General features: G+C 42.5%; 1 protein-coding gene across 1 annotated transcript in view; it reads right to left on the bottom strand.

Moving 5' to 3' along the window:
- dner (delta/notch-like EGF repeat containing) overlaps positions 1–27,780 on the bottom strand; it is a gene marked incomplete at both ends in the record, with an annotated part of 71,635 nt that overhangs the window by 30,946 nt on the left and 12,909 nt on the right. The window contains one exon of the mRNA XM_080731770.1: positions 1,494–1,838. Coding sequence (XP_080587896.1) covers positions 1,494–1,838 — 345 coding nt within the window. The remainder of the gene's footprint in view (positions 1–1,493; positions 1,839–27,780) is intronic.

Raw genomic sequence — 27,780 nt, 5'->3', positions numbered from 1 at the left:
GCGGGTTTACGCGTTTTACAAACTGCTCAAATTGGCGGAAAATCTAAGGGCGGAGCTTACTTAACAACGACACAGATGTCTTCCGCTTGAGTCAAAGCACGCGTGTAACAAGTTGCATGTCTTCAAACGAAACGAGTCAAGACTTATGCCCGTTTGAAGTTTGAATTTTCAAACGCTTCGTATAGCGCCCCCCTTTGGCCAATTGGAATAAGATTGGTTTCAGTGATATTTGGACTAAACCTCTACATGTTTGCCAAATGCCATGAACGTAACACTTTGCATGTTTGATTTAGAGGCAGAATAATAATTTGCATAAAACCGCAATATGAATTGAATTATTAAAAATTAATGGTTTAACGTACAAACTTCTCACCACATAGACTGTATAGGTATTGGTCCAAAGTTCATGTGAAAAAAGTTTCGTGCACTTGACGCGAAAATCCCAGGAGGAGATAGATTTTTACTGTTTTTCATATAATTCCGAATTGTGGGAGACCTAAAGGTCAGAGGTCAAAAGTTAGAGGGTAAAAGTTGTTCGGCATGAGGAGACGCATAAGTGTATACAGGTTTCATGGCTGTATGTATAACACAGCATGAGCTATACCTGTTCAAAGATCGCACTTTCGAAGGCTTCCTACAGCGCCACCATTTGGCCGATTGCTATAAAAAATAATAGCACACTTCGCCACTGTAAACTGAACACATTGATGTTTTTATTTTCATTTTCTCACTAAGTATGTAGGAGTAGAAAGGAACCGAAGTTCCCGTCTACTTACTAGATAAATAAATAAATAAATAATGACAATATCTAAAGTGTGCTCGCCAGGTACTGGCGAGCCCACAATAATGAAGATATCATACGTGTGCTCGCCTTCCAGGCGAGCCCACAACTAAATGAAGGGACCCATAAAGATGTGTCCGCAAGCTAAAAATGGGTCCCGACCCAGTGTTTGGGAACCAGTGCCCTAAAAGCATGTCTCAAAGCATTTAAATGAGTGTGTGTCACAGTTCTCTCACAGCGTCAATTGGGTATGGCAGGGGTATGCAGCTGCCATACCCTGGGTCCAGGGGGAAAATAAAAGTTACTTTTAAATATAAATCTCTCTTTGTCTATCTCTGCGGGTTATTATGTTGTTAAATTACAGTAAAATAACTACAAATGCAACATTTTACAAAATGGTCACTTTAACAAAATATTATAATTATATTCTCCACACTTGTATTCTCCCCATCTTGACAGAATGGTATATTCCCAGGTTCCGTAGGTCAGCTGCACAGGTGCAATGCATTATTATTAATTGTGGCACATTTACTATTGTATGCCAAGTTTAGCTGCACTTGAACAAACCGTAGAAACGGGGGAAAAATAGAATGTACTTCTTAAAATAAATGTATCATGCCTGTTGCTAAGGTATGGCAACATGACTGGTGTCTGACACCAGTCATGTTGCCATACCTTAGCCTTTTCTGAACTGACGCCACTGTTCTCTCACCCTCTCCGCTTCCCAGGGCACCACTAACAACCTCTGTCCAAGCTTGGGTTGCCATGGCTGCAAGGTGGGAGGGGCCTGAGAGGTGGTGGACGGGACAGTGGTTGGCTGCTGCGTTTGAGTGGCGGCTGTGGTGACGGACGCGGCAGGGGTAGCCAGTTCCGGAGCAGGAGGCGTGGCGGGGTCCCAGTTGGCCGCGGGAGGGTCCAATAGGATTTGGTCGCAGCGCTCCCCTTCATAGCCCTCGACACACTGGCAGGTGTAAGCCGCCTCCCCTTCCTCCCCACCATCACGGAGGCTACAGTTTCCATGGAGACAAGGGCTGCTGGCACAGGGGTCTGTGAAAAACTAAAAAAAAAAAGAAAAGAAACAAGAAGAATAGAAAAGAACAGATGAATAGAGGGATAGTTAGGGTGGGATACAAAACCGCTCTGTTATACAGAACAATGACATCCTCGAAGTGGTGTGATGTTTTTCTCTGGGGCATTATTATCACCTACATTTCACCTCCCTTCCTGTGAAATCTCCTAGCTTACTTTGCCAGAGCCAGGAGAATGAAGAGCTGAAGCTTCTTGTTATATGAGCACTGCATCTCAGGTAATGGACATTAGAACATTGTAAAGCACTGGTCTTCAACGTTTTCAGGCCAAGGACCCCTTAGCTGAGAGAGATGAAGCAGGGACCCCCGAGATTACATATAGAGTCTGCGGTGAAGAGCTATCCACCGCAAATTTTAGGTGGAAAGCTTTCCACCTCAAGTCAGAAAATAAGTGAAGGCCATCATAGTCCGTCACGGTGGAGTCCTATTCACCGTGACTGACTGGTCTAGATCGACCAATCAGTGAACGGGGTGAAGAGCCTATCTGTCTGATAGTAAAAACAGAGAGATGTGTCAAGACTCGCGCTGGAAAGCTCTTCACCGCGAGGAATGACGTAACGTTGTAGTTTTATGACTCAAAAAGACTACACCGTGGTGGATAGCCTTCCACCGCGGAGCGGACTCTGATCGAGGCTTTAGTCTGCTCTTTTTTCCCCTCTACACCAAACCTCTTTGCCGAAAATAGACGATCTACAGGCTTACAACGCCTCGCAGCGCGAGGCGTTGTGAGCTTGTAGATCTGCTTCTCAGAATATGGACACGAGGGTTCAAGTGGTTAAAGGAGAAAATAATGTTTCATCACACAAAGATTTGGAGGACCCCCTGTAGTAACTCTGAGGACCCCCTAAGGGTCCCAGACCCCCTGTTCAAGACCCCTGTTCAACAGGACGAGTGGTACAAACTCTTGAGTGCTGCTTTATGCAGCTCTTTCGCCAGTGTTTCCCATTTTCTACCAATTAGTCATTATGCCAATTCCCTGATTTCCCCCAGACATAGCTGTAGTCTTATCGCTGCTGACCCGTAATGGTTGGTCCTGTCTTCAGACTGGTTGGTCTACTCTAGGGTATTGAAACCACATGCCTCCCCTGATAAACTTGGAATTGCTTTTAACTTTCTAATAGAGGGTATGCGCATGCATAAAGTGAGTGGCAAAGTGAGTTTAACGTCGTTGCAATGCAATCAGATATGATTTTTATTTTTGGATGTATGGGCTGTCAAGGCCAGAAAGTAGTTTTTTGCCACTCATAACGGCCGGGCTACACCAAGCCGTTTCGCGCGCATCAGTGTGTATGCGTGCGTATGCGGGGCGTGCGCGCGTATGCGCGTTTTGGATAGATCCAATGTATATCAATTCAGCCGGCTACACCAGGCGTACGGATAGCGCGAACCACGGATACGCATTCCCTAAAAATAGGATCGGTTCTATTTTTTAAGCACGCGTATGCGTTTTGTACACAGACTATCTGGTCTTCCAATCCTCACATATACTCCCTCCTTGGTGTAGCCTGGAGCGTTTACGCATATGCGAACGTCTTCACGGACAGTACGCGCGTATGCGCGCATTTTTTGGTGTAGTCCGGCCGTAACTTTCGATTATGATGATGATGTCACGTGCATACCCTCTATACTACAGAGTAGACACCTTCAATTGAAAGCATTGTACATAAAACACACACACACACACACACACACACACACACACACACACACACACACACACACACACACACACACACACACACACACACACACACACACACACACACTCACACACACACACACACACACACACACACACACACACACAAATAATGTGCAATGACTCTCTCATGCGCACGGACGCATGCACGCACACTTACACACACGCACGCACACACGCGCGCACACACACACACACACGCACACGCACACGCACACACACACACACACACACACACACACACACACACAGACATTCCATTCCCAAGTCAGGTCTGGCGTGTCACGCAGCCATGACAGAAATGTATCCTGACAGCCTGCTCCATGCTGGTTGTCAGCATCAATAATTTAATGTATTTGGAGGAAAACATATTGGGCATGACCGTTGAAGGTGAAAGAGGACAAAAGTTTTAGAGCTACATTTTGCTTCGCTTCCAGCATAGAGTTTCCCTCCTTCTTCCACGAAACAATTAAACCAAAACGTCAGCAGCAGGCAGCAGTAGATCTGAAGTTCCAGCTGCCTGGCTTGCCTTAAAGGAGAATTTCGGTGAAGAACTACTTTCCTAAGTTTAAAAGTATGTTTTTAGAACCTTCCAGGGTGGTCCAGCAGTTGTTTGTTCCAAAGCAGCATTTTATTCCATTTTCAATCGCATGTCCTACCCGACCACGGTTTATTAATAAGTCCCGCGAGAGACGAGATTTCACTTTACGGCAAATTTTTTCGGCAATAATGGTGGCTCTGCATGTAAACAGAAGGTGGATACGGACTCTAGGCATTACATGCTACTTGACCGAAAATGGAATAGATTGCTGCTTTGGAACAAACAACTGCTGGATCACCCTGGAAGCTTCTAAAAACATACTTTTAAAGGTAGGAAAGTTGTTTTTCAACGAAATTCTCCTTTAAAGCACAGCTATTTAACGAAGCCAGCAGAAAAGCAAAAGGCAGCATCATCGACAGAAGAATGGTATGCTTGTGTTGTTATTGTGTGCATGTATTTGAGTGTGTGTGTGTGTGTGTGTGCGTGCGTGCGTGCGTGCGTGCGTGCGTGCGTGCGTGCGCATGTGTGTGCACGTGGCATGCAGGTGTGCATGGGGCTCCTCCTATAAGATGCACTGCAGAATAGCAGGCGTCTCTGCTGTGCTCTTATCACGTCTCTTAAGGGACACTGGAGTTATCAAACTTCCAGCAGGAGTACACAGTGTTATGGTTCATTTGACTCAGATAGGTTATCAGAGTCTGGCTGTTGACCTTTTTCTCCTGTCAACCTTCCTTAGTCTCTCTTTTATTCATTTCAGTGCCACTACACTGCAAACTATCCAGTAAGAATACTCTTGAAGATTAGAAGAAGAGTTGTACTATCTGATACTCCATAATACGAGCTCAAAAGTTTCAGCACTACAGAAATGCCTACACAAACTGATTTGCCTAATCAGCTTTACTGTTGCTGTACTATGAGGTCAGCATATCATTTAACAGTTAAAAAAAGGTATTACCAATAGTAGTAGGTAGGTAGTAGGTACCATAGAACACAACATGCTTCAGGAGGTAGAGTGGCAGTCTTGGAATAGGAAGGTTCCCGGTTTGATCCCAGCTCCACCTGGCTGCATGTAAAAGTGTCCTTGAGCAAGACACTGAATCAATGAATGCTTGTGATGAGCATCTTAGTGTCACTGTCTTGCATGGTTTCCTCTGCCACTGGTGTGTGAATGTGTGTGTGTCTGTGTGAATGGGTGTACTGCCCACTGTTAGTGTGCATTATGGCCACCTAGTTAGTGGTGGTTTCGTTTTGCGCCATGTGATGTTTTTAGCAGCTTGCTTTAGCAATGCTGCTCTGTAAATGCTCCGCAAAAACGGGGAGGGCAAAAGGAGATTATTGTGATTAGTTTAGCTCGCAAGCGCTGCTATAAATTATGACTGTGTAATTTTTGTCTAGTTTAATCTTTGACACTTGATAGTTTTTGAGTGGTGCTAGCCACTCCAACAACTGACCGTGTGTTATCCAAATGCTATTGAAACTAGGCTACATGAAGCTAAATTTGTTTTGTTTGAAACTGGCTGAAGCCAATTAAGCTAATCAACCTCACTGCTTGCTACATCCAGGACAGGTGCGTGTCATTTAAGTGTATTACAGTTTGTTTAGTGGAAACATATTTTTCTGTATTTTTAGTATTTTAGAACTTCTTCAGTGACAATAAACAGCCTAAACTGCAAGCCATACCCCACTGGGGAAGTGAGCCCAGCCATCCCAATAAGAGCAGACACTCTAACCACAAGGTAACTTGCTGGTGTACACAATATCAGTAAGGGTTCAATCGGGGGTAAGCCCCTGTGTCATATTCACGTCATATACTGTATATTGTTCTTTTTTAGATCTTTTTTTGTCTTAATGAATTTATATTGTTTTTAACTGTCTGTTTGTCTACCTTTGGCTTCGGCTGTAATAAAGTTTTGATGATACAGGGGGTAGGCCTATATTTGTACATCAAGCCGAAGCCACCTCATGCTACAGAAACGGGAGATAGGCTCCTGCTCTATGGGCCACAAGGTTCTGGAACCATTGTTTCTCTATAGGCTATAACTTTACTTCTTACTAATCAAAGTGTGAATCTCTCTTGTTATATTTCCAAGCAGATAATAACCCACTTTAGCTCCTTATCTAAGTATATTCCCATGCACAAATAGAACAAAGATGTCTGAGGCTAAATAAACTGCCTCACGAGTTTCAGTGATCTATTTGCTAATTTGGAACAACTGTCCAAATGCGGAGAGGATCAATAGAGTCAGGTATGAGGAAACAGAATCCTTTTTAAGCTATTGGTCTCATCATTTGAATCTGGCAGGGAATGAATGAGTAAAGCATTTGAGAGAGAGAGGGGAGAGTAAGAGGGAGATATAAGGGAATGAGAGGAAGAGGGAGATATATGGTTTAACAGAAATACATTTGGAGAGGCGAGGATGAAACAGACGGGCATGTGTGTCATCATAATGAGTAGCAACTTAATCTGTAGGTTTATTAATTTATAACAGCATGAATTATATAGTGTGTAACTCAGAAAATTGACTAGTGAATGACTGACTAGTGACTGACTAGTGAATGACTAGTGCATACTAAACATGTGCCTGCTATATAACATCACATTCTCTACTAGCAACAAATCAATAATGTATGAATGTAGAGTTAATCCTGGTTTATACTTTGTGGTACAACATTTTCACGTGCCAAACCTAACCAACCAACATATTGTGGATACAGCGCTTTGTGAGCTTATAGGGCTGCCATTTTTTGCATCATACAACATTTACATTGTCTTCAATCCCAAACTAAAATCATATTATATTTATTTGAAACATATTTTCACCATGGGATGAACCATTCGCTAAGGTTCTGTTCCAGGGATAGGAAAGTTCTTTGGAAAGTATCCCCTTGAGCTTGACTCTTGTTTAAAAGAGAGTAAACGAGTTATCAAGTCAGCAATGACTATCATCAGCATCTTCTACACCCTAAAAAACTTTACTTCCACAGCCTCAGCAGAAACTTTGGATTGAAATCGACTTGCTTTGTCAATCCCAATGGCTCGAGGTGCATTGACTGTAGCAACTCAAAACTATACTGACGATGACGGACACAGACAAACAATGCCCCTGCCACAAAGATGTTCTTCACTCAGTGCAGAAGGAGCATGTCCAATGGGCATCAGTTGAGACCACACACCCAAGAAATTACTTATTTTCTATCAATTACACACGCACGCACCCACGCACGCACGCACACGCACACACACACACACACACACACACACACACACACACACACACACACACACACACACACACACACACACACACAAATAAAGCCACAGACACAGAGTACACACACATGAGGACAAATAATCCTTCAGTATAATATGGCTGTTATGTGACAATGTGAGAGGTTAGATCTATGATCACTCAGCAGATTGCTATAAATTGTTTTGCCCTTCCATAATGAGCAAGATATCTGTGTTGCCATAGCTACAGTAGCTAGGTAACGACAAGCAATTAATTTTCGCACAAGCTGCATATGTGTCCCGCAAATTGCTTGGCCAATGTGACCCTGGGCGTACAAACAGACAAACACCAATTGACCAATCACAGTCCGGACAGATGCGGGACAATCAGACAAGACCAGATGTATGAGCGGTTAGCATGGCTCATATTTAGCACTGAGGATCTGACAGTGTGGAAATGCCACTCTGGAGATGAAAGTAGGGGTTTCAGTGTGTGAGTAATGAGGAAAGCAAAGGCTTTCTTCCCCAGACATTGGAAGTCACTGAGACTAAATATGCAGTTGAATATCTCTTGTAAAAACTATGGACAGCTTGTCTCGACACCATACGTTTCATACAGATAGACCATGGTTGACCTGCAACAAATGAAGGAATTCAGAAGAAAGGTGTGATATTTGCAGTTTTATCAAGCAAAGTCACACTACTATAGAGGGTATGCGCAATTACGCATGCATAATGGCAAATTGAGTGGCAAAGTGAGTTTAACGTCGTTTAATGCAATCAGATAGGACGTTTCTTTTTGGGTGTATGGGCTGTCAAGGCTAAAAAGTATTTTTTTGCCACTCAGTAGGCCATAAACTTCTGGTATGATGATGATGTTGTATAGAGGGTAGAGCGTACCCTCTATACAAGAGAAGAATGGGAGTTATGTTAAATTACAGGTGCAGACTATAGCAATAAAGGAGAGCTGCTCTGAAATACTGAAATGAAGAGAAGTCAAAGTATACAATGCAAATCCATCCTTCCACCTATCTTCATCCACTTATCCAGAGTCGGGACGCAAGGGTAACAGCTCCAGCGTTCCCTTTCCTGGGCCACATTAGTCACTTCATACTAGGGGATCGTGAGGTATTCCTAAGCCAGTGTGGATATATCATCCCCCCGTGGCCTCCTCCCAGCGGGATGTGCTCAGAGGACCTACCTAGGGAGACGCCCAGAAAGCATATGCTAGTAGATCCTTCAACCACCTTAATTGGCTTGGAGCAAGTAAAGGATGGCTCTATAGTCTCTCCCGGGTGAACTTCTCAACCTATCCCTATATGGGAGACACCAGCGCCACCCACCTCAGAAAACTACCGTGATCTTCTTCTTTCGTTCATGATCCACACTTGATACATGTGTGAGAGCAGGAACGAAGATTGACCGGTATATCGAGAGCTTTGCCTTTTTTCTCCCCTCACTTTTCATCACCACAATCCAGAACAGCAAACACAATATCGCTCCTGCTGCTCCGATTCTCCGGCTGATCACTCGCTCCATCCTCCCCTCACTTATGAACAAGACACAGAGATCAGAGATGGCACCTTTACTTGGGTTAAGGTATCATTCTCTACACGCAGTGGACAATTTTCCTGATGAGAACCATGGCCTCAGACATGCTGATCCTCATCCAAGCCGGTTTCACACTGCTGCGAAATGACCAGGTGAGAGCTAGAGGTCACAGACCGATGATGCCATCCGATTTGAACCACATCATCTGCAAAAAGCAGAGATCCAATCCTCAGCTCACTGAACTGTAACTCCTCCAAGCCTGCGCCTCAAGATCCTGCCCATGCATATCACAAACAAGATACGTAGGTGACAAATGCATGGCCTGGCAGAGGCCAACCCCCACAGAGAATATGTGTCCCAATTTGGCTGGGAACCAGTCATTGGATTTTTATTCATTTTTTCATTTCATTTGAAAGCTGGGGATCATAGCTACAAAATGATATATTGGTTGTGGAGATTGACCCAACAGTTTTGAAGATATGGCTTATAGAATGATGCCATGCTGAAATACTACTTTTGAGATATTCAAGTTCTAAATAAATTTCTAACCTGCAAATGACCTGACGATCTCTCACATTAATTAAAAAAAGTCTTATTTACCTCTGGCGTTTAAGTGAAATGTAGCCTGAAATTTATGAAATGCTTTAGTGGCTTTATCATATTTTAGTGAGAAAAAAAAAAAAAGGTATTTTCAGTCCCTGTCTAAAGCTGTACTTTCCGAGATGACTGGCTCTCAGTGAGATTGGGACACATATGTCCAACTTAGGTGGACCCGAGCACAACTCTCGCTTTGGGAGTACAAGGATTGGATGGCATTACAGGTCCATTTGTTTCCATGCCACTCTCTGAGTTACAGACCAGTAAGGGTCCATTTGGTTCCTAACTATCTCAGCAGCCATAACCCACAGTGACGCTCTTTAAATATTTTTAAGCATCCTGCGCGATAGAATCACATTTACACTGCATCTAAAGACTCCACCTTTTGCACAAAAAACGCGCATTTTTACCCCAATGTTCCTAGCAGCTTCTCCTGAAGCTATTGTATTCGCACGATGTACACTTTGTAGAAAAGTAATGTGTGGGTTTGCTATGCAAATCTTTCCCCAGAGTGTCTCCTACGCAATTTTCGTCACAATTTCGTCACAATTTCGTCGCAATTTTCGTCATTTTATCAGGTTACAGTTTGCTTCAGCAGTGACGGGCGCAGCAGCGAGAGCCTAGCTAGCCGAGAGCCTGTATCTTACAAGAAGTTGGCGGCCCTTCGGGCCACTCACATCTAGAGTTCGGCCCACTCACCTCTTCACAGCAACATACTGTCTGTCTGTGTGTGTGTGTGTGTGTGTGTGTGTGTGTGTGTGTGTGTGTGTGTGTGTGTGTGTGTGTGTGTGTGTGTCTGTGTGTGTGTGTGTGTGTGTAGGGGTGTGTGTGTGTGTGTGTGTTGCTAAAATGAAAACATTGAAATAATGAAAATAAAACATTGGCAGGCCTATTATAGTAATAATAATAACACAATTAGGCCAAAACTTTTTTTTTTCAAAAAACTTTTTTTTCAAAAAACTTTTTTTTCAAAAAACTTTTTTTTCTCCAAAAAATTATTTTTTCTCAAAAAAATATTTTTTCTCAAAAAAATATTTTATCTCAAAAAAAGAACTACCCATATTTGCCCATTACAAATCCATTTGATTGCTGGTATACCGTGAGGGCCCCCGGAGGGGGCCCGAGCTCTAGATTTGAGGGCCCCCGAAGGGGGCCCGAAATTCTAGTCAATATAATTTGATCGTTAGGAACAACCTGAAGGACGCCTGGGGGACACCGGACCCCACGTTGAGAACCTCTGTGTTAGAGGAAGGGTTTTTTCTTCATATGAAAATTGTTCACAACTAAATTTACATAGTTTTCAAAACTGTATCAAAGCCCAATTATACCATAACCATTAAAACAAAAACTCAGTCTTTAACAGATGCAGTCAATCTATAATGACGTTTTCTTTTTCCATGTTTTTTATTATATTTATTTTATTTTATTTTCTGAATGAATGCGTTCAGAGTGATACAGGAGTATCTGTTTGCATTGTGTAATTCTTGTAGCAACACAACATTGTGAAACATGAGACTGTGAAAACCATAGTATTCGAGAGCTACTGTACTGTATACACCCCGCAGAAACACACACACACACACACACACACACGCACGCACACGCACACGCACACACACACACACACACACACACACACACACACACACACACACACACACACACACACAATTCACCAGAGAGCTTCCGCTCCACCAGGCTCACTGATAATATCGACAGGAGTGAAAAACAATACACCACTGAGCTTAGGGAATTACTACCATGGCTATTTGACCATTATTAATGGCCAGGGAATAAATTCACTCTAATTATATACTCTCTCACAGCAATTAACTAAATTAGGTAAATTAAACATTCATACAGTCTCTCCAGACTCAGTTTTCTTGGAGTGATTCCTTTTTTTCTTTTCTTTCTTTTTGCTTGTGCAGTAGCTTACCTAATGAACAGGAGCAATGTTATGATGATGGCGGATATTCCAATCTTAATGGTGACAGTACAATTTAGAATGAGTGCCCCTGTCCATTGAGTTACGTGAATGGTAATGAAATGGATTAGAGCATTGGTTCCCAAACTTTTTAGCCTGTGACCCAAATGAGAAATTAGACATTCACCCAGGACCTTAACTAGTGAAAACAGCAGATCTACAAGCGCACAACGCATTGTGGATTGGCTATTTTCAGTACTTCTTCAACATTTGTTTTCTAATTTATGGAATTTCTTCTTTTATTTATTCATGGAATTACTTAGAAAAATCATTGCATTTTTATTATTATTCATGAAAACCTTAGCTTTTTGGGTTATGTTTTCTGAAAATGTTTTGAAATAATGATTAAAAACTAAATATAGGAAAAAAATAAGGGCCCCATAAAAATGTGTCTGTGACCCACAGATGGGTCCCGACCCAGTGTTTGGAAACAGTGGATTAGAGCATATACTGTAGGATTTCTCCTCTGCCAGATTAACCTTAGTAAACCCGCTTTATGAGTTGATTCAACTGGAGCTGATGGGTTGAAATATCCCTTGTTTTTCTCAAGCAGAAAGCTCAACAAGTGGAAATATTCATGCCATAACACTCTTTACGACTGCACCTACAATATTAACATTGCCCCTTCTCATTGACACAACATACATTCGTCCACGAGATACCTCCATGCCATCCCGGGTGCTTGGGCAGGGATAGGTCTTCCATCGCCAATGTGCTCCCTAACCTCACAATACCACACAGCCCAGACATAAAGGACTCGCAGTTGCAGGGAAGTGGCCCATTTAAGGCTGCCACCGCCAAACTTGGGAGTCACAACAACCACTGATCCCGACCAGAACCTGAGATTGCTATAAATGCTTATTCAAGACATCCTTGATGCCTAGCATGTAAATCTCACCATCTGATATGTGGACATAAAACCATCTACAACTATGGTTGCCCAGCTCCTGAAGAGGTGGGTAAAAATCCTCTGTCCATCTCCACTGTCGCCAACATAGAGTAGACATTTAAATGAGTATGTTTTTCACACAAACTAAAGCAAGGGAAAATGACTAAAGAATAGCAGACAAAAGGGCGACATTCATGCAGTCTTACAGGCACAAAGAATCCAACATCCAACTGTAAACATAAACAAAGATAATTTACAACTAGTAGTTGTGGTATAAAAAAAAACATATAGGCCTATTCAATTCGCAAATGTCATTCTTATTAATCCATTAATTTGTATCTAATATAATCCTGACCTGTTTAGTAAGATCTACTATAAGAGTCATGACAGTTATAATATGACTTTTTTAATTCTTGTTTTTATTAAATGTATCTGCTTTTTGTTTTGTGGTTATGCTAAGAAATGACAGGAAAATTCTTCAACACAGGTCCAAAACAGAGACGCTCTAACTATATCACTATGTGTGGGAGCATGGGAGTATCCAAGGTAACTCATTTATATCACTATGGGAGCATGGGAGCATCCAAGGCGCTCACACGTACCGGTATGATGCAATTGACATTGACAAGATCTGGTTTGCTCTAATTTCACACAGCATGATGCAAGTCTATCACAAACTTGCTCCCTGAAAAGGAAAGCTTTTTGTGTGTGTGTGTGTGTGTGTGTGTGTGTGGTAGAATAAGATTTGTTGAAGCCAAGCTGACACAGTCTTAGAAATGACATGGTGTAATTCTTGTTGTTGTTTAAAATACAGTAAGTTACTCTGAATAGTTCCGATAGTGATCATTGCTATATAGTGTTGTTCAGTAATAGGACTCTCCCCATCTCTCGAGTTGGGATAACAATCTGACCCAATCAGGAGAGAGTTCATACAGGATAAACAAGTGATAATTGCAGGGAGACTAGACTCCAGGTAAATGTTTGGATTTGAATGACTTTTGTAGAAACAAACACCAGTAGATTGAGTGTCATTTATATTTTCTTTATACACCCTAGACATACATTGGTTTGTTTAACACAGACCGAAGGAATAATCCTCCTTAAGCGCTGTTCAGGGGAAATTACAAATTAAATTCAAACCTTTGCCTGCTAGGATATAGTAGCATTAATGCTTGCAGACAGGGAATAGCAGTGTGTTGTGAATCTAGGAATAGTCTTTTTGGAGCTGTGTGAAACACAGGCTCCCTATACGTAGCTTTGTGGGTCTGTGTGTGTGTGTGTGTGTGTGTGTGTGTGTGTCTGTATGTAGCCTGAACTTCCTAAACTTCGGCACGCTACTAGTCCCACAGTTTTGCCACCACACACTCGCGCCATATGTCAAATCGACCGGCTTACTCGGGAATGGTGGGCTAGTAACTTGCTAAGAGAAAGGTTCAATAGTTTAATTGATATTAATTTATTAGTGAATTAATTTTCCCCATTGACTTATAATGGGAATCGCAAAAACTCACATTCAATTATTTGTCTCTCGCAAACCATAGGGGCTAGAGTTTCAAGACTTGGAGAGGAGGTTCATAATGATTTCAAGGATTAAATAAAAAATAATTGTGTCATTTGGCCGCATGGTGGCGCCATAACACCCCACTTTACGTTTTGGCCTGTAACTCTTGAACCGTAGGTCGGAAAATTAAAAATATTTTTTCCCTGGATTCCTTGGGTCATGACGCATTTCCCCATATAGGCCACGCCCATTTGCGCCATGATAGATTTTCCGCCATCTTGAATTTTCTCCAAAACACACTTTTTGCTCCTTTTCCTACATATTTTCTTCAAATGTCTTAAAAACCGCTACACATGATCTATGAACCTATGCAATGAACATACTCAAGGGATATTGCGATAGTCCATTCCGTTCGTTCGTAACGGGCTTCCAAAGTTAGCGGGAGGGGCCCGTTTTGCAAACAATAGCCATAAATCACAAACAAAAGGTCCAGTCAACACTGAATTTCAACCACAGGTCGGGGGTGGCATACTCAACGAATCCCCAAAAGCATTTCCACTCTGCCTCATGGTGGCACTATAACGGCCTACTTGTCTCGTAACTCTTGAACCGTAGGTCGAAAAATTAAAATTATTTTTTCCCTGGATTCCTTGGGTCAAGACGCATCTCCCCATATAGGCCACGCCCATTTGCGTCAGGATAGATTTTCCACCATCTTGAATTTTCTCCAAAACACACTTTTTGCTCCTTTTCCTACATATTTTCGTCAAATGTCACAAAAATCGGTACACATGATCCTGGGTGACCAGAGAGGTGCCGTTGAGTCTAGCCTGCCCTGAGCATCAACTGCAATACACACACACACACACACACACACACACACACACACACACACACACACACACACACACAGCTCCACTTCACACGGGTGTGATTTTTTTTTAATTGAGAAGCTGCGAGTGCTCCAGACATTACTGTGGTTATCACTCATTAGACTCATCAGTCAGAAAACCACAGAGCATGAAGCTCCTCATTACCGAGCCTCCCAATCTAGTCTGCTGTCAGCTGACACATGGTTTTAATGACATGGACATTTTGGCTCTTCTACCTGTGACAGTTTCCTATTTTCAGCATGGAATGGGTGGATGTACAGCTGGCAGGGATTTGTAACGGAGGCAATGTTGAGCCGTGACTACAGTATACGTATGAAAGCAGCAGGGTGTAGACTGAGACAGCACTAATGCCCCTGAATCAGTCATGTGAGCAAAATAAGTTATATTTTTGATCATTACTATTCAGTTGAAGTTCTGCAAAGTCAACAATAAAGAGAGACGGAGAGGGGGGGGGGGGGGGGGGGGGGTTACTGGAGTTCTTTATATTATGCAATTTATTTATTTGAAGTCTCTGCCCTTCATACCCATTGTATTTCATTGCAGCCAAGGAGTATTAATCACATTAAAGGAGTCATCCAGACCAAAACACATATAGGGTTAAATCTGCCTTTTATCATATCCCTTCATACCTGCTTTTGTCGATTTTTTTCATAGCTGCCCCTGTTGCTAGATTTCGGCTGCCCCTGTTGCTAGATTTCGCAGGCTCTCTCATAACTAACACAGTGGATTGTCCTTAGGCTAGTGCGGTCATTTCTTTAGCTTCAAAGTTAGTATTTTTTTATTGGATTGTGTTTACACAACGTCCTGAGATCAACCAAACCGCTGTTTTGACCTCACAGGCACCCTTACTTGTCAAACGGCTTCTGCTCTGCACCAGAGCAGGGAGAGGAAAGGCTAGAAAGGGAGGGAGGGAGGGGTCTGTTTGACAAGTAAGGGTGCCTGTGAGGTCAAAACAATGGTGTGGTTCGTCTCAGGACGTTGTGTAAACACAATCCAATAAAAAAAAACTAACTTTGAAGCTCAAGAAATGACCGCACTAGCCTAAGGACAATCCACTGTGTTAGTTATGAGAGAGCCCGCGAAATCTAGAAAACAGGGGCAGCCGAAATCTAGCAACAGGGGCAGCTATGAAAAAAATCGACTAAAGCAGGTATGAAGGGGTATGATAAAAGGCAGATTTAACCCTATATGTGTTTTGGTCTGGATGACTCCTTTAATCCACTTTCAGGCGGATATAGTGGCTCAGGGGTAGAGTGAAGATGGGAAGTGTGAGGTTCCCAGTTCGATCCCAGGCTCCCACAGAGTTAGTGTTGAAGTGTCCTTGAGTAAGACTCTGAACCCCTAATTGCTCCCAATGTGCAGGTTGGTGCCTTGCATGCATGGTTTCCTCCACCGTCGGTGTATGAATGTGTGTGAATGAGTGAATGTAATGCACAATCTATGTAAAGCACCTTGGATAAAAAGCGCTTTATAAATGCACCATTTACCATTTTATATAAAACTAGCAATTTCATATCCTGGTGCTGGGACAGGCAAAGCCAACGTGCATACAGTATTTAGGCTATCTAGTCTGCATGCATTACTGGATTAATTTGCCAGTGCCCGGGAGTAACTGAATACACTCAGTGTATCAATGAAGGTCTGTCTGTCTACCCATCTAATATCTATCTACAGTATTGTATGAGGGGGACCCATTGTTTCTGACGCCTGAATTGACCCAATCTCCCACTGAGCTCTTCAATATCTTCAGGGGAAATTAAAAAAAATCTAACAATATCAAGAGGTCCTTTTATTTAATCTATTAAAACTATGACAGACAAAGAATTTCAGATGGCATATCTGAATAAAAACAAGTTATTTAACAAGAGGCTGTCTAATGGTATAGACACATTACAGGCATCCGGGGAGGTTTTTCAGATATAGAATCTCCATCCTGATGATACGCCCACCCTGCAAGCTAAATTGATATCTTTAGCTTCCAATTCCATGGAACAATATAACAGAGACAAGCCTTACTGTGGTTGTTGTTGTTGTGGATGCTGGTAGCAGGTGTTTTGCTCCACTGAAAATCGAGCCTGTGGATATGACAGCATGACACTTCAAAACGATTAGTTTGCATACAATGATCTCTCTGAGTAAACATCCTTTTCTCTGTGTTTTTCTCCTCTAGTGCAGTACCCACTACCCATTGTCAGAATACTTGGAGAAAGTGATGTCTGTCATCTATGGCACAACTTGGAATGTTTCAACCAGTGAGTGAAGCCAACCAAGAGACAGACAAACAGACAGACAGACAGACAGACAGACAGACAGACAGACAGACAGACAGACAGACAGACAGACAGACAGACAGACAGACAGACAGACAGACAGACAGACAGACAGAAACGCTAATCATGTGAGGGGGAATATTTTTGGCAAAATGTGAAGTGTTGTGACAAGCTCACAAAAGTTTTTGCTCACTTATGAGCGTTGAATGTTTTTTTCCCGGATACAACGGGTATTGCACAACCGGACATCGATGGTGACTATTCGGCACAATGGGCACCGGTCTGGGTTCTCCAACATTACTTCTGAGACTCCTACATTCAGTCCCACATTGCACACCCCCGGGCACAGGACTAGTTTATTGTAATTTGTGAATAAATACTTTTTTCAGAAAACTTAAGTCAGACCTGTCCAATTTGCTATAAGAACTTCAGACTTAGACATAGCTTGTGAATTGGGCAGATCAAATGCAAATGCCTTCTGTTCGTCACAGAGACATGAAGCTGAGTCCATGTCTTTATGTATTGGATACAATGGACCAATCCCCAATCACATACACACCCATTGTAACAGTTACAATGGGTGTGTATGTGATTGGGGATTGGTCCATTGTAGCTGGATATCAAGCTCTACATTTTTTTTTATGGTGAAGTATAGCTTTATGGTACTTTAAACCCAACATATAAATCAAATCATATCAAATCATAACCATGCTATTTTGAACATCTTTCGAGCCAGTGAATAGTGACAGCTGTCAACTCTGGTATCTGACAGATGATTGAGAAATCACAGACACGCTGACACCTTCCACATCTGAGATGATTGCATCATATACAGAGTTATATCTGTATGATGTGTTTGTGAAGTTTAATATTACTTGGTTTTATTGGAAGTAAAAAAGAAACGCAGGTTCAGAAAAGTCAAACTTGACATAATCACAAATTTCAATGTGTGATAATGCAGTTGAGTCTTGGCAATAGTACCTGGAGGAAAGATTGTTTTATGAGCAAAATTCAAACAGCCATGACTTCTTCATGGGGACATGAATATTTTCTGGAGATCATTTTAAGGTGCATTTACACCCCCCCCCCCTCTCTGTCAGCTGCAGTAATGCAAACAAAGTAATACAACCCACTAAACAATTTGAACTAGAAGTCTAAGTTTATACACGAATAAAAAATGGTCTACCAGAGGTATAGATATGCAAGTTTTTTAGACGTCTAAACTTAGACTAGACGTCTAATATACGTCTAATAGACGTCTAAGTTTATACCTGGGTCTAAATTTAGACGTCTAATAGACGTCTATATTTAGACCTTAACGGCCGGACGTCTATTAGAAGTCTAAATTTAGACCCAGGTATAAACTTAGACGTCTATTAGACGTATATTAGACGTCTAGTCTAAGTTTAGACGTCTAAAAAACTTGCATATCTCTGGTAGACCATTTTTGCATATCTCTGGTAGACCATTTTTATACGTATAAACTTAGACGTCTAGTATAAGTTTAGACGTATATTAGACGACTAATATACCTCAAAATGTTTGCTGGGAAGAATTGTGGTCAAAATGCAAAAACACTGGCAAGATCTTTTTAACACTAATTACAGCACATACATCTGGAATAAATAGAAGAATGATTTCTTTCTAGCCCCTTTGCCATACAAATCAACAAATGAGCCAAACATCCAAGCTATTGCAGCATACAGTGATACAGCACAGAGCAATGCTCTCTGCAATGCCAAAAAGCATGTTTACATGAGAGACCCATTAAATGTTTGCTGTTCCTCCACATCAAAGCCACATTGGTCCTCCATCCCTCAAACTTTCCCCTTCACTTTTCTCTTCATGAGCTTCAAAGGGCATCAGTACCCCAAAAAGATACACAGAACTCTCAAAACATGTCCTAATACCCTAATAAGCTCAGTGCCGCTTTCTCAGCATCAGTTGATAGCTTGATATTCACAGAGAGGCTGAGAAACACCTCTAGCAACTCTGAGCACACAAGGCATCTCTCTTTCTCTTGCACTTTCTCAAGCTCTAATTACTACATATACTGCATATTATCGGTCTGTCTGTCTGACACACACAGGCACGCGCACACACACGCACGCACGCACGCACACACACAGACACACACACACACACTCTCTCTCTCTCATGCACACACATTCCCAGTACTTGAGCATCTCTGCCGATGTGAATGGGAGAGCAGAAAAGAGATTGATTACTTGCGTCAGCAGAATGCGCAAGTACTGCGTTCGGTTGCCTATCTGTTTGTGTTTATGCCCGTAGCCAATGTGTATGTATGTTGTTGAAGGTGGGTGAGGTGGTTGAAAGTGGGTGGAGGTGGGTGGAAGTGGCTGGAGATGGGTAGGGGTGGGAGGGTGAAGTTAGGTGGAGGAGCAGCGTTCTCAGTGATGTCACCACCAACAGTGTGACCTGATATACAATAAATAACCCTCACTCATATGTCACATACCCACATACTCACTTGCTTGGTGACCTGATATAAATAACAAGGTGCGCTCTGCTGGCGCACAAGTAGGCCATACATGGCTACGAGTGGAGTTTTGTTTAGTTCTGTGAAAGAAAATAATCACACCCAATGTGAAGTGAGCGGTGGTCGTGCTTGCATAACGTGCTTGCATAACGTCTTCACATTGCTATGGCAAAACGCTGAGGAAAACACATTGCTATGGCAAAACGCTGAGGAAAAAGACTGGGATATAAGTCTAGGATGTAATTGGTGATGTAATATGGCTACACACACACACACACATATTGCTATGGCAAAACGCTGAGGAAAACACATTGCTATGGCAAAACGCTGAGGAAAAGTGGCTACAGATAGTGGCTACAGATAATTGGTGATGTAATATGATGTAATATGGCTACGCACACACACATATTGCTATGGCAAAACGCTGAGGAAAACACATTGCTATGGCAAAACGCTGAGGAAAAGTGGCTACAGACACACGCACAGCCACTCTTAGGAGCGGTTTACCACCGCTCAAAAAATAGTTTTCATGATATATTATCAAAGCTGTGCGCTATTGGGAGGCCAAAACTAATATTTTAGGATGGAGTTGACCAGTGAATCAATATATCACAAGAAGCATAATGGTCTGTGCATGGTCTGGCTGAGTCCCAACATGTGTAGCATTTTCTAATGAAATCCTTCCACCACTGCTGCCTGCCCACGAGGCAATAAAAAGGAACTGCCTCTGCCACTACTTGAGTTAGAAGTTATGGAATCAGAACATTCTGTTCCTGCTCCTGTCGCCTAAAATCCGCTGTAAATGATTTCCATTCATTTCTCCTGCCTCTCAGTGGGTCAGGTCACAGCAGGGGAGTTACTCAGCACAAGAAAGAACAAGATGATGCGGGGAGGAAACTTCAACAGAAAGAGTCGCTGGAAGAGCCCCCCACAGCCCAACCACATAGTATATATATTGTACTTAGTACCCCCTGTTTCTTTCTAAATGGAGAGTTACTTGCCTGGCGGGGCGAGGTTTGGTTGTGTTATTACAATATTGGAGGCCCAGAATGGCTTCTGCCTTTCTGTAATTGAAGTTTCATACGAGAATAAAAAAAGAAAAACAGGAACTGTTGTAGTGTCTCCTCCAACCGTTGATCCAGTGTAAAAGTCACCATGGAAACTACGGGGGGTTTGATGAAAAGTGGACCTCCTGGTAGGACATGACACCTGACACACATCATCACTCTCCACCCACTGTGTCCCTGGAGGGGACAAGTGTGTTTTTAGAAACTGTGACAGGAGGCAAGGAGCTTTTTCTTCGGAACAATCAGACTGTTGTCTGCTGCACCTCCTACGGAGCAGAGCACACAGTGACGTTATGGATGGATGACTGACTGAAAGGATGATCTGGGCAGTGGGCAGGCATGTTTAGAGGAGGATCAGTTTGTTTCATTTTAAATAGGGGAAAAGGCATTTCTTCGTCATTTTTTTCCTCTCAAGATCTAAGGAAAGCAGTATATGCATTTGTTATGTCCTATACAGTATGTAAAATAAATCATTTTACAGTTATCAGCTATCAAATAGAATGTTCTCAATGGCCTGCTTGGCTAAACGTGTAGTTACAAAGACACACAAAAAAAAATATTTTTTTATCAACTGTTTTTTTGTTTAGTTTTTTCTCCAGTTTAGTCATTGCCAATTCCCAAGATGTTTATAGTATCTGTCACTGTGTGCCAACCCCTACTGTTGGTCTGCGGAGGGTGTAGACAACCTGTCTCCTCAAATACATATGCGTTGCCAGCCACTTCTTTTCACAGGGAGAGCATATCCCGCGCAGAGGAATACACTTTTCCTTCCAGTGCTGCTCCCTGCCAGGCTGTGCTTTAGGTATACTGTAGGTGATTCAGCTTCTCAGCAGCAGGACATACCCACTGAGAAATACCTCAGTCTCTCTAGCTCATCACAAGCTCATTAAGTCCATCAAAGGACCCCAAAATAGTTTTTTTCTTCTTTTAAATGATTCAATTCGGTTCAGTTCAGTTCTCATCCAATTTTCTCCACAGAGGGTTGACCAATTAATCTGATAAGCACATAGGCATTGACCACTGGCATATTTGTCTTCCCTTTCCCCAAATTTAAGCTGTTCGTAAGCATTTTCATCATGGGCTGCGGTCGTTTGTCACAGCAGGCTATAGTACCTGTAGTTATGTTTGTGGTTCCATACTAGTACTTCAATAATCAATAATACATTGTTATTGAATATTGTTTCAGAGAGACCTGCTCTGCCTTCAGCAAAAGTCACACACTACATTTGAGCAGATGTCCTTCCTACTTCCTCACTGTGGTTGAATAATGCGCTGTGATTGCTGGTTTCTGTATAATGTCAGAAACATGCTCCACCGCTGTCCCAATGCTTTCTTTCCTCTTTCACAATAGAGACACCTCATTCACCAAACTGGAGTTTCAACTAAATAATAGTTACATTTCTTGTGTTTTTTCCCCCAACTTTCCCCAATATTTAGGTTAATGAGTAGCCTCAAGTTTCACTACGGTCTCTAGACCTCAGGATCCAAAAGCTCTCATCCCACAAGAATAAGAAGGAAGGCACTGGAATTCTATGTAAAGAATTCCGGGTTTGCATTTAGTTTTTTGTTTTGAGCTTAAATATTGCATTTTAGATTTTCTGCACAATCCCCAAAGAGCCTAATTTTGCAGTCCCTCCCGCCTATCAGCACACAGTCAGGCCCTGCTGTTAATACAGACTAATCAGTGTGTCTAAAAGCCAGAAGCTTGTCGAGGTGCTCCATAGCTCCTGAGGGGTTCCTTTGGATTAAGCTGATGTTTATTGTCTCCGACCTAGAGAATGTGTTCTCACACACACACACACACACACACACACACACACACACACACACACACACACACACACACACACACACACACACACACACACACACACACACACACACACACACACACACACACACACACACACACACACACACACACACACACACACACACACACACACACACACACACACACAGAGCATGTGGCTTTCTCCCCCAGAGCACAATGATATTGTGTTAACTAAACTAAAAAGTTATTTGTACTTCTAATGTGTGTCATGCGTGCATGCATATGTAGACAGACTCAGCAGTAGACAGGGGGTGATTTTTCTTCATACACGCACGGACGCAAGCATGCATGACACGTGCACACACACACACACACACACACACACACACACACACACACACACACACAAATGCACACGAACGCACGTGCACGCACACAAACGCACGTGCACGCACACAACACACACACACACACACACACACACACACACACACACACACACACACACACACACACACACACACACACACACACACACACACAGTTACACACATCATCATCCGCATCATCATCGTACACAAACAAACAAGCATATAATGTGACAGTAACACCAGCACAATTAATCACTGACAGAGACAGTACAGCAATATTGTGTCAGGGGAGGATTATTATGTTGTGCTGCGGTTATGACTTTCTTTTTTTTCCTACATAATAATGTCCTGTGCAATGACGTAAAAGCACTGCTCCACAAAGGATAGAAATAGAAACCAGGGCAGACAGACAACAATACCAAAGCTAGGGAAGTGAACGAATGTCTTTTATATATATACAGTAGGACAAGTCAGATTTCAAAAGCATTTAAATGTAAAACTAAACACAAGTAAAGATCTTAGTTCATAAGGGGTTGATCTGATAATAAATAGGAAATATGTGTTGTAGTTGTAGATTGAACTTGACTTAAAATAGATTTTCACACCCGCAAATTCAAAGATTTGTTATAATTGCAAGTATCATACTGTATATTATTACCTCTGGAGATGAGCCTCCATTCCAGTATCCTGAGCTTGCTAAGAAAGAAAGTGAGCATTCTAACATTATTTTTATACAAAGAGTGGATCTGGGACAAATTATTGAGGGCCAATTTAAAGGACAACTTTAAATTGACCATCTGTTTTTTGGGGGCATGTGCACAAGTGGCTATGTCTTTTTAGACAATAAGCTGGCGATTTCTTAATTACTATTTACAGTAACACTACTAGCCCCCATTAGTCACATCTGCCCATGAAAGATTGCAGTGCATCTTGGGAATGTGCTTATTGTACGCATATTAGCCACTTGTACGCATATTACCCCAAACCACTGAAATCAAAATCTTTCATCACCATTTTAACACTATTTTTTTCTTTTCTCTAATTACAATCTAAAATATGAACCCTTGTTGTAAAAAAAACAATGTGAACTGAAATGCAGGTCTGTATGCAGAATGTTATGACATAGTTTGACATTAAACTGAGTGCTCAGTTTGCTGACCAAAGCATACGAACCAGGATTCACAGAGGAGGATCGACTATAATGGATCTGTTCACAGAGCCTGATGCTACAGCCGTGCAGGGTTTCTGTCTCTAGTCCGGCCCCATCCATATGTATTACACTCACCAACCCCTCACTCAAATGCCCCGTCCTTCCATTGCCCACAGATCAAAAGGCCAGGTGATGTCTGATATGGAAATGAGTGAAGCGATTAGCCAAGAGCCCTCCTGTTCAAAGGCAATACAGTCCTCATCATAACATCTAAGAACTTCAACACGGATAGAAGTGATAGGTCAGTGATCAGGACTTAAAAGGGATATTTTTAGCTGATGATCAGTTACTCTATCAAAGATATTTGCAGCGTAATGGGTATTCATCCTTTCAACAAGTAGGCCTATAACCAACTCTCATCTGACTCCACTTTTCCTTTTACTACATAAAATGTGCTCTGATTCATTCTACGTTGTCAGTATACAAATAATGTCAACGCTATGCATGAAACGTATTTGATACGATGGATAGACAGACTACACAGATGTTCCTACCTGCAGGAATCCAAAAGGACAGCCAACTGAAAGCTGTTTCCTTTTCCTTTCAGACTGTTCCTAATTAGAGGAATTGAAAGTTTTCTTTTTTCTTTTACAAAACAGCAAGGATGATGACAGAGCGATGCAAGCAGGAGGCTTAACATCTATGATGTATTGGGTAGCAATCTCCCATGCCAGGCAATTTTGGAGCCATACTTCTATTCTATTCTATTCTAGTCTATTGTGAAACCTCCATCTAGATGATGTTTCAGGGGTTTTGATAGAATGTACTACTATCACTCCATTCAGCTTTATCCGTTTGACAAAGATCATCCAGAGCTAACAAAGGCAAAGCCAGACCATATGCATGATCTTGCTGACAGACAAACAGCAACATTCAGTGTGCGCCGGTCTGAGCTGCTTGAACGAGTCGAACGATGCGAAGAGGTCCCTTTGCAGAGATGGCATGAGAGTTATACAGTGTAAATATATATTTATATATCCCCATGCTCCTTGTGCCTTCCGTCTCCCTGCTGCCTAACAAGCTGAGCATATCAAAGAGCCTGAGAGACCAAAGGCTGGCAATGAGCTTTGAGCTGGGCTTAATTGGATGCGGCTGAGGCTGTGTGAAGCCCGGGGAGATATACTGTTGGGTTCACCACCACACATCATCACTAACTCCACAATCTCTCCTAGTTAGCGTTCAACAGATGAAGGGCTTGGTTTAAGTCACAGACAGTGGATCAACTTTAAAATCCAAGTGCCACAAAAATGCAAATACCACACGCACGCACACAGGCAAGCACACACAGGCAAGCATGCACGCACGCACGCGCACACACACACAGTTACACTCATCCGCATCATCATCGATTCATCGTACATTGCAGCTTTCAAAAAATTAAATAAAGAAGGAACCATGATCCTTACCAGTAAACATTATGACAGATGCACTAATTCCAGAGCAAAAAAAATCTCTTTACATTTTTAGGCATTTAACAGATGTTCATTTCCAAATGTAATCTCTAAGAAGCAGTAAAATAATGGAAGATATTAAAAAGAACTCCACAGTAATAAGTCTGATAAAGAGTTGCTAGACTTGGGAGAAACTGACAATCACATATTTAATGAGGAAGCACAGATGGAGGAAGATCCTCTGAGTATGGATGGAGAGGGTGATAAGCAAAATGCCCCAAGGAGATTTGTACCAATATGACGAATTGTAAAACCATCTAACAATAGCTTTGTAATAATGACATAATGTGGACGGTAAATTCGCTACATCCCGTCATCTGTAGGGACCAAGCCTATTACCAGATGTCTTATTTAATTTGGATGTGTATTATGCTGATCCTATGTTAGCTATTGCATTGCCTTTTCCTTTTGTATTATATTATTTTAGATTACTAATATTATTAGGCTACTTAATTACGAACTGTCAGCCAGCCAGTCATGCAGCGACAACGTTGTCTGACAGGCTTGTGCTTAGGCCAGGCAAAAACCTCTCACTGGTGAGGTTCAGAATGACCATTCCACCAGAGTGATGACTTTTCAGCCTGATATAACTGGTTAGAACAAAGGTCTTCAACAGGGGGTCCGGGGGACCCCTGGGGCATCCTCAGAGTTGGTCCTCCAAATCATAGAAACTTTTTTCTCCTTTATTTGTATATTAACCACTTGAACCCTGTCCTTATTCTGCGAACTTTTGCCAAAAATAGACGATCTACAAGCTCACAACGTCTCGCACTGCAAGGCGTTGTGAGCTTGTAGATCGGCTATTTTTGGCAAAGAGGTTTGGTGTAGAGGGGAAAAAGAGCAGACTAAGTACAGAGTGAAAGGTCAAGTTTATGATGGTTAAATATCTGAAAACACCAATTGACATGAATCCAAAATACACTAACGATTGTGCTGTCAAATATGAAAACGTTTAGTTGTGGGGGTCCCTGCTTCATCTCTCTCTCAACTAAGGGGTCCTTTCCATAAATAAACAAATAATAATAATTAAGAAGTAGTGAAAATAGACGATCTAGAAGCTCGCAATGCGGTGCAAAGCGACCCGTTGTGAGCTTGTAGATCTGCTGTTTATTGTCATACCTCCAGACAAGGTCCCCCTATGGGATAACAGCGCCATCTGGCGGTGCAACAGAGTAAAACTCATCTACTCCCGTACGAAAAATGTCATTTGTCGGAAGGGCTGTCAATCACAAACGAGGGCACCGCCCCCGAGTGTATATAAGCCCCCTGGGCTATCATGACTTCCTCTTCCGCACCTCTGCTAACCTGCAACTAGAGTGTCGCGAACTCAGCCATATCTATACTATAATTTTGCGAATGTCTGTCTGTCTGTCTGAGTGAGTGTCTGTCTGTCACAGCGTTTCTCCTCAGTGGCTGGAGCAATTGATCTGAAATCGCATCACCATAAGCATATGAACACACCTAACATAACTGTGAAGCCCGTTTGTCACTTTCACAAATCGTATGCTGTATATTAGCATTTTTATGGTGCATCTACTATCTATTCTGCATCTAGCTTGAGGCTCATCTATTCTGCATCTAGCATGAGGCAACATGTTTAACCAGCTCTCTCTGTGTGTGTGTGTGTGTGTGTGTGTGTGTGTGTGTGTGTGTGTGTGTGTGTGTGTGTGTGTGCAGGCAGGCGGGTGTGTGCGTGGGCGGGTGGGCGGGTGGGCGGGCGGGCTGGGGGGGGGGGGGGGGGGTAGCCATTAAACGAAACGGGTATTTCTTACATTGATGCTCCTACATATTATCATGCAAGCACCAGTTAAAGTTACTTTCCATCCCTCATATACTGTATGCACAGTGCACATCCCATAACCCACACACTGCACATCATTTTGGAGCTCATATCTTTGAACGGGTAAGGGCTAGTAAGTATTAATTCTGTAAAGTTTAGCCTAAAGCGACGGCTAGGAAGTCGGCCACTGGCCTTTATAGAATATCTCCCGTACGTTTCTCTTCTATATTCTTCCAGTTCGGTGTTTTTCTTCGCTTTCGTCTTTGAGTCTTTTACTTCTTCTCTGTACGTTCTGCCACGTGTTTCCCTGCCCTAGCTTAGCTTCGCTTAGCTTCGGTTAGCTCACGATGGCGGCTCGTCGGCCCACAGTTAGCAGCCTGCTAGCCAGGGTACCGAAGAAGTGCGGCCTTCCCAGCTGCAAAGGGCTCATCGCCAATGAAGATACTCACCCGTTCTGCATTGTCTGCATGGGGGTAGGACACGCCTTGGCCTCTCTGTCCCCTCCGGCCCCGGCCACGGGGGTGAACTGTACTGACTGCCTCCAGTATGATGTTCCAGCCCTCGAGGCCCGCTGTGAGATCGCTGGCGCTGGCTACGGCCTTCA

This window comes from Nannobrachium achirus (genome assembly GCF_963921795.1).
Source record: "Nannobrachium achirus genome assembly, chromosome: 8".
NCBI classification, from domain to species: Eukaryota; Metazoa; Chordata; class Actinopteri; order Myctophiformes; family Myctophidae; genus Nannobrachium; species Nannobrachium achirus.
This window is presented reverse-complemented; position numbering and strand designations above follow the sequence as displayed.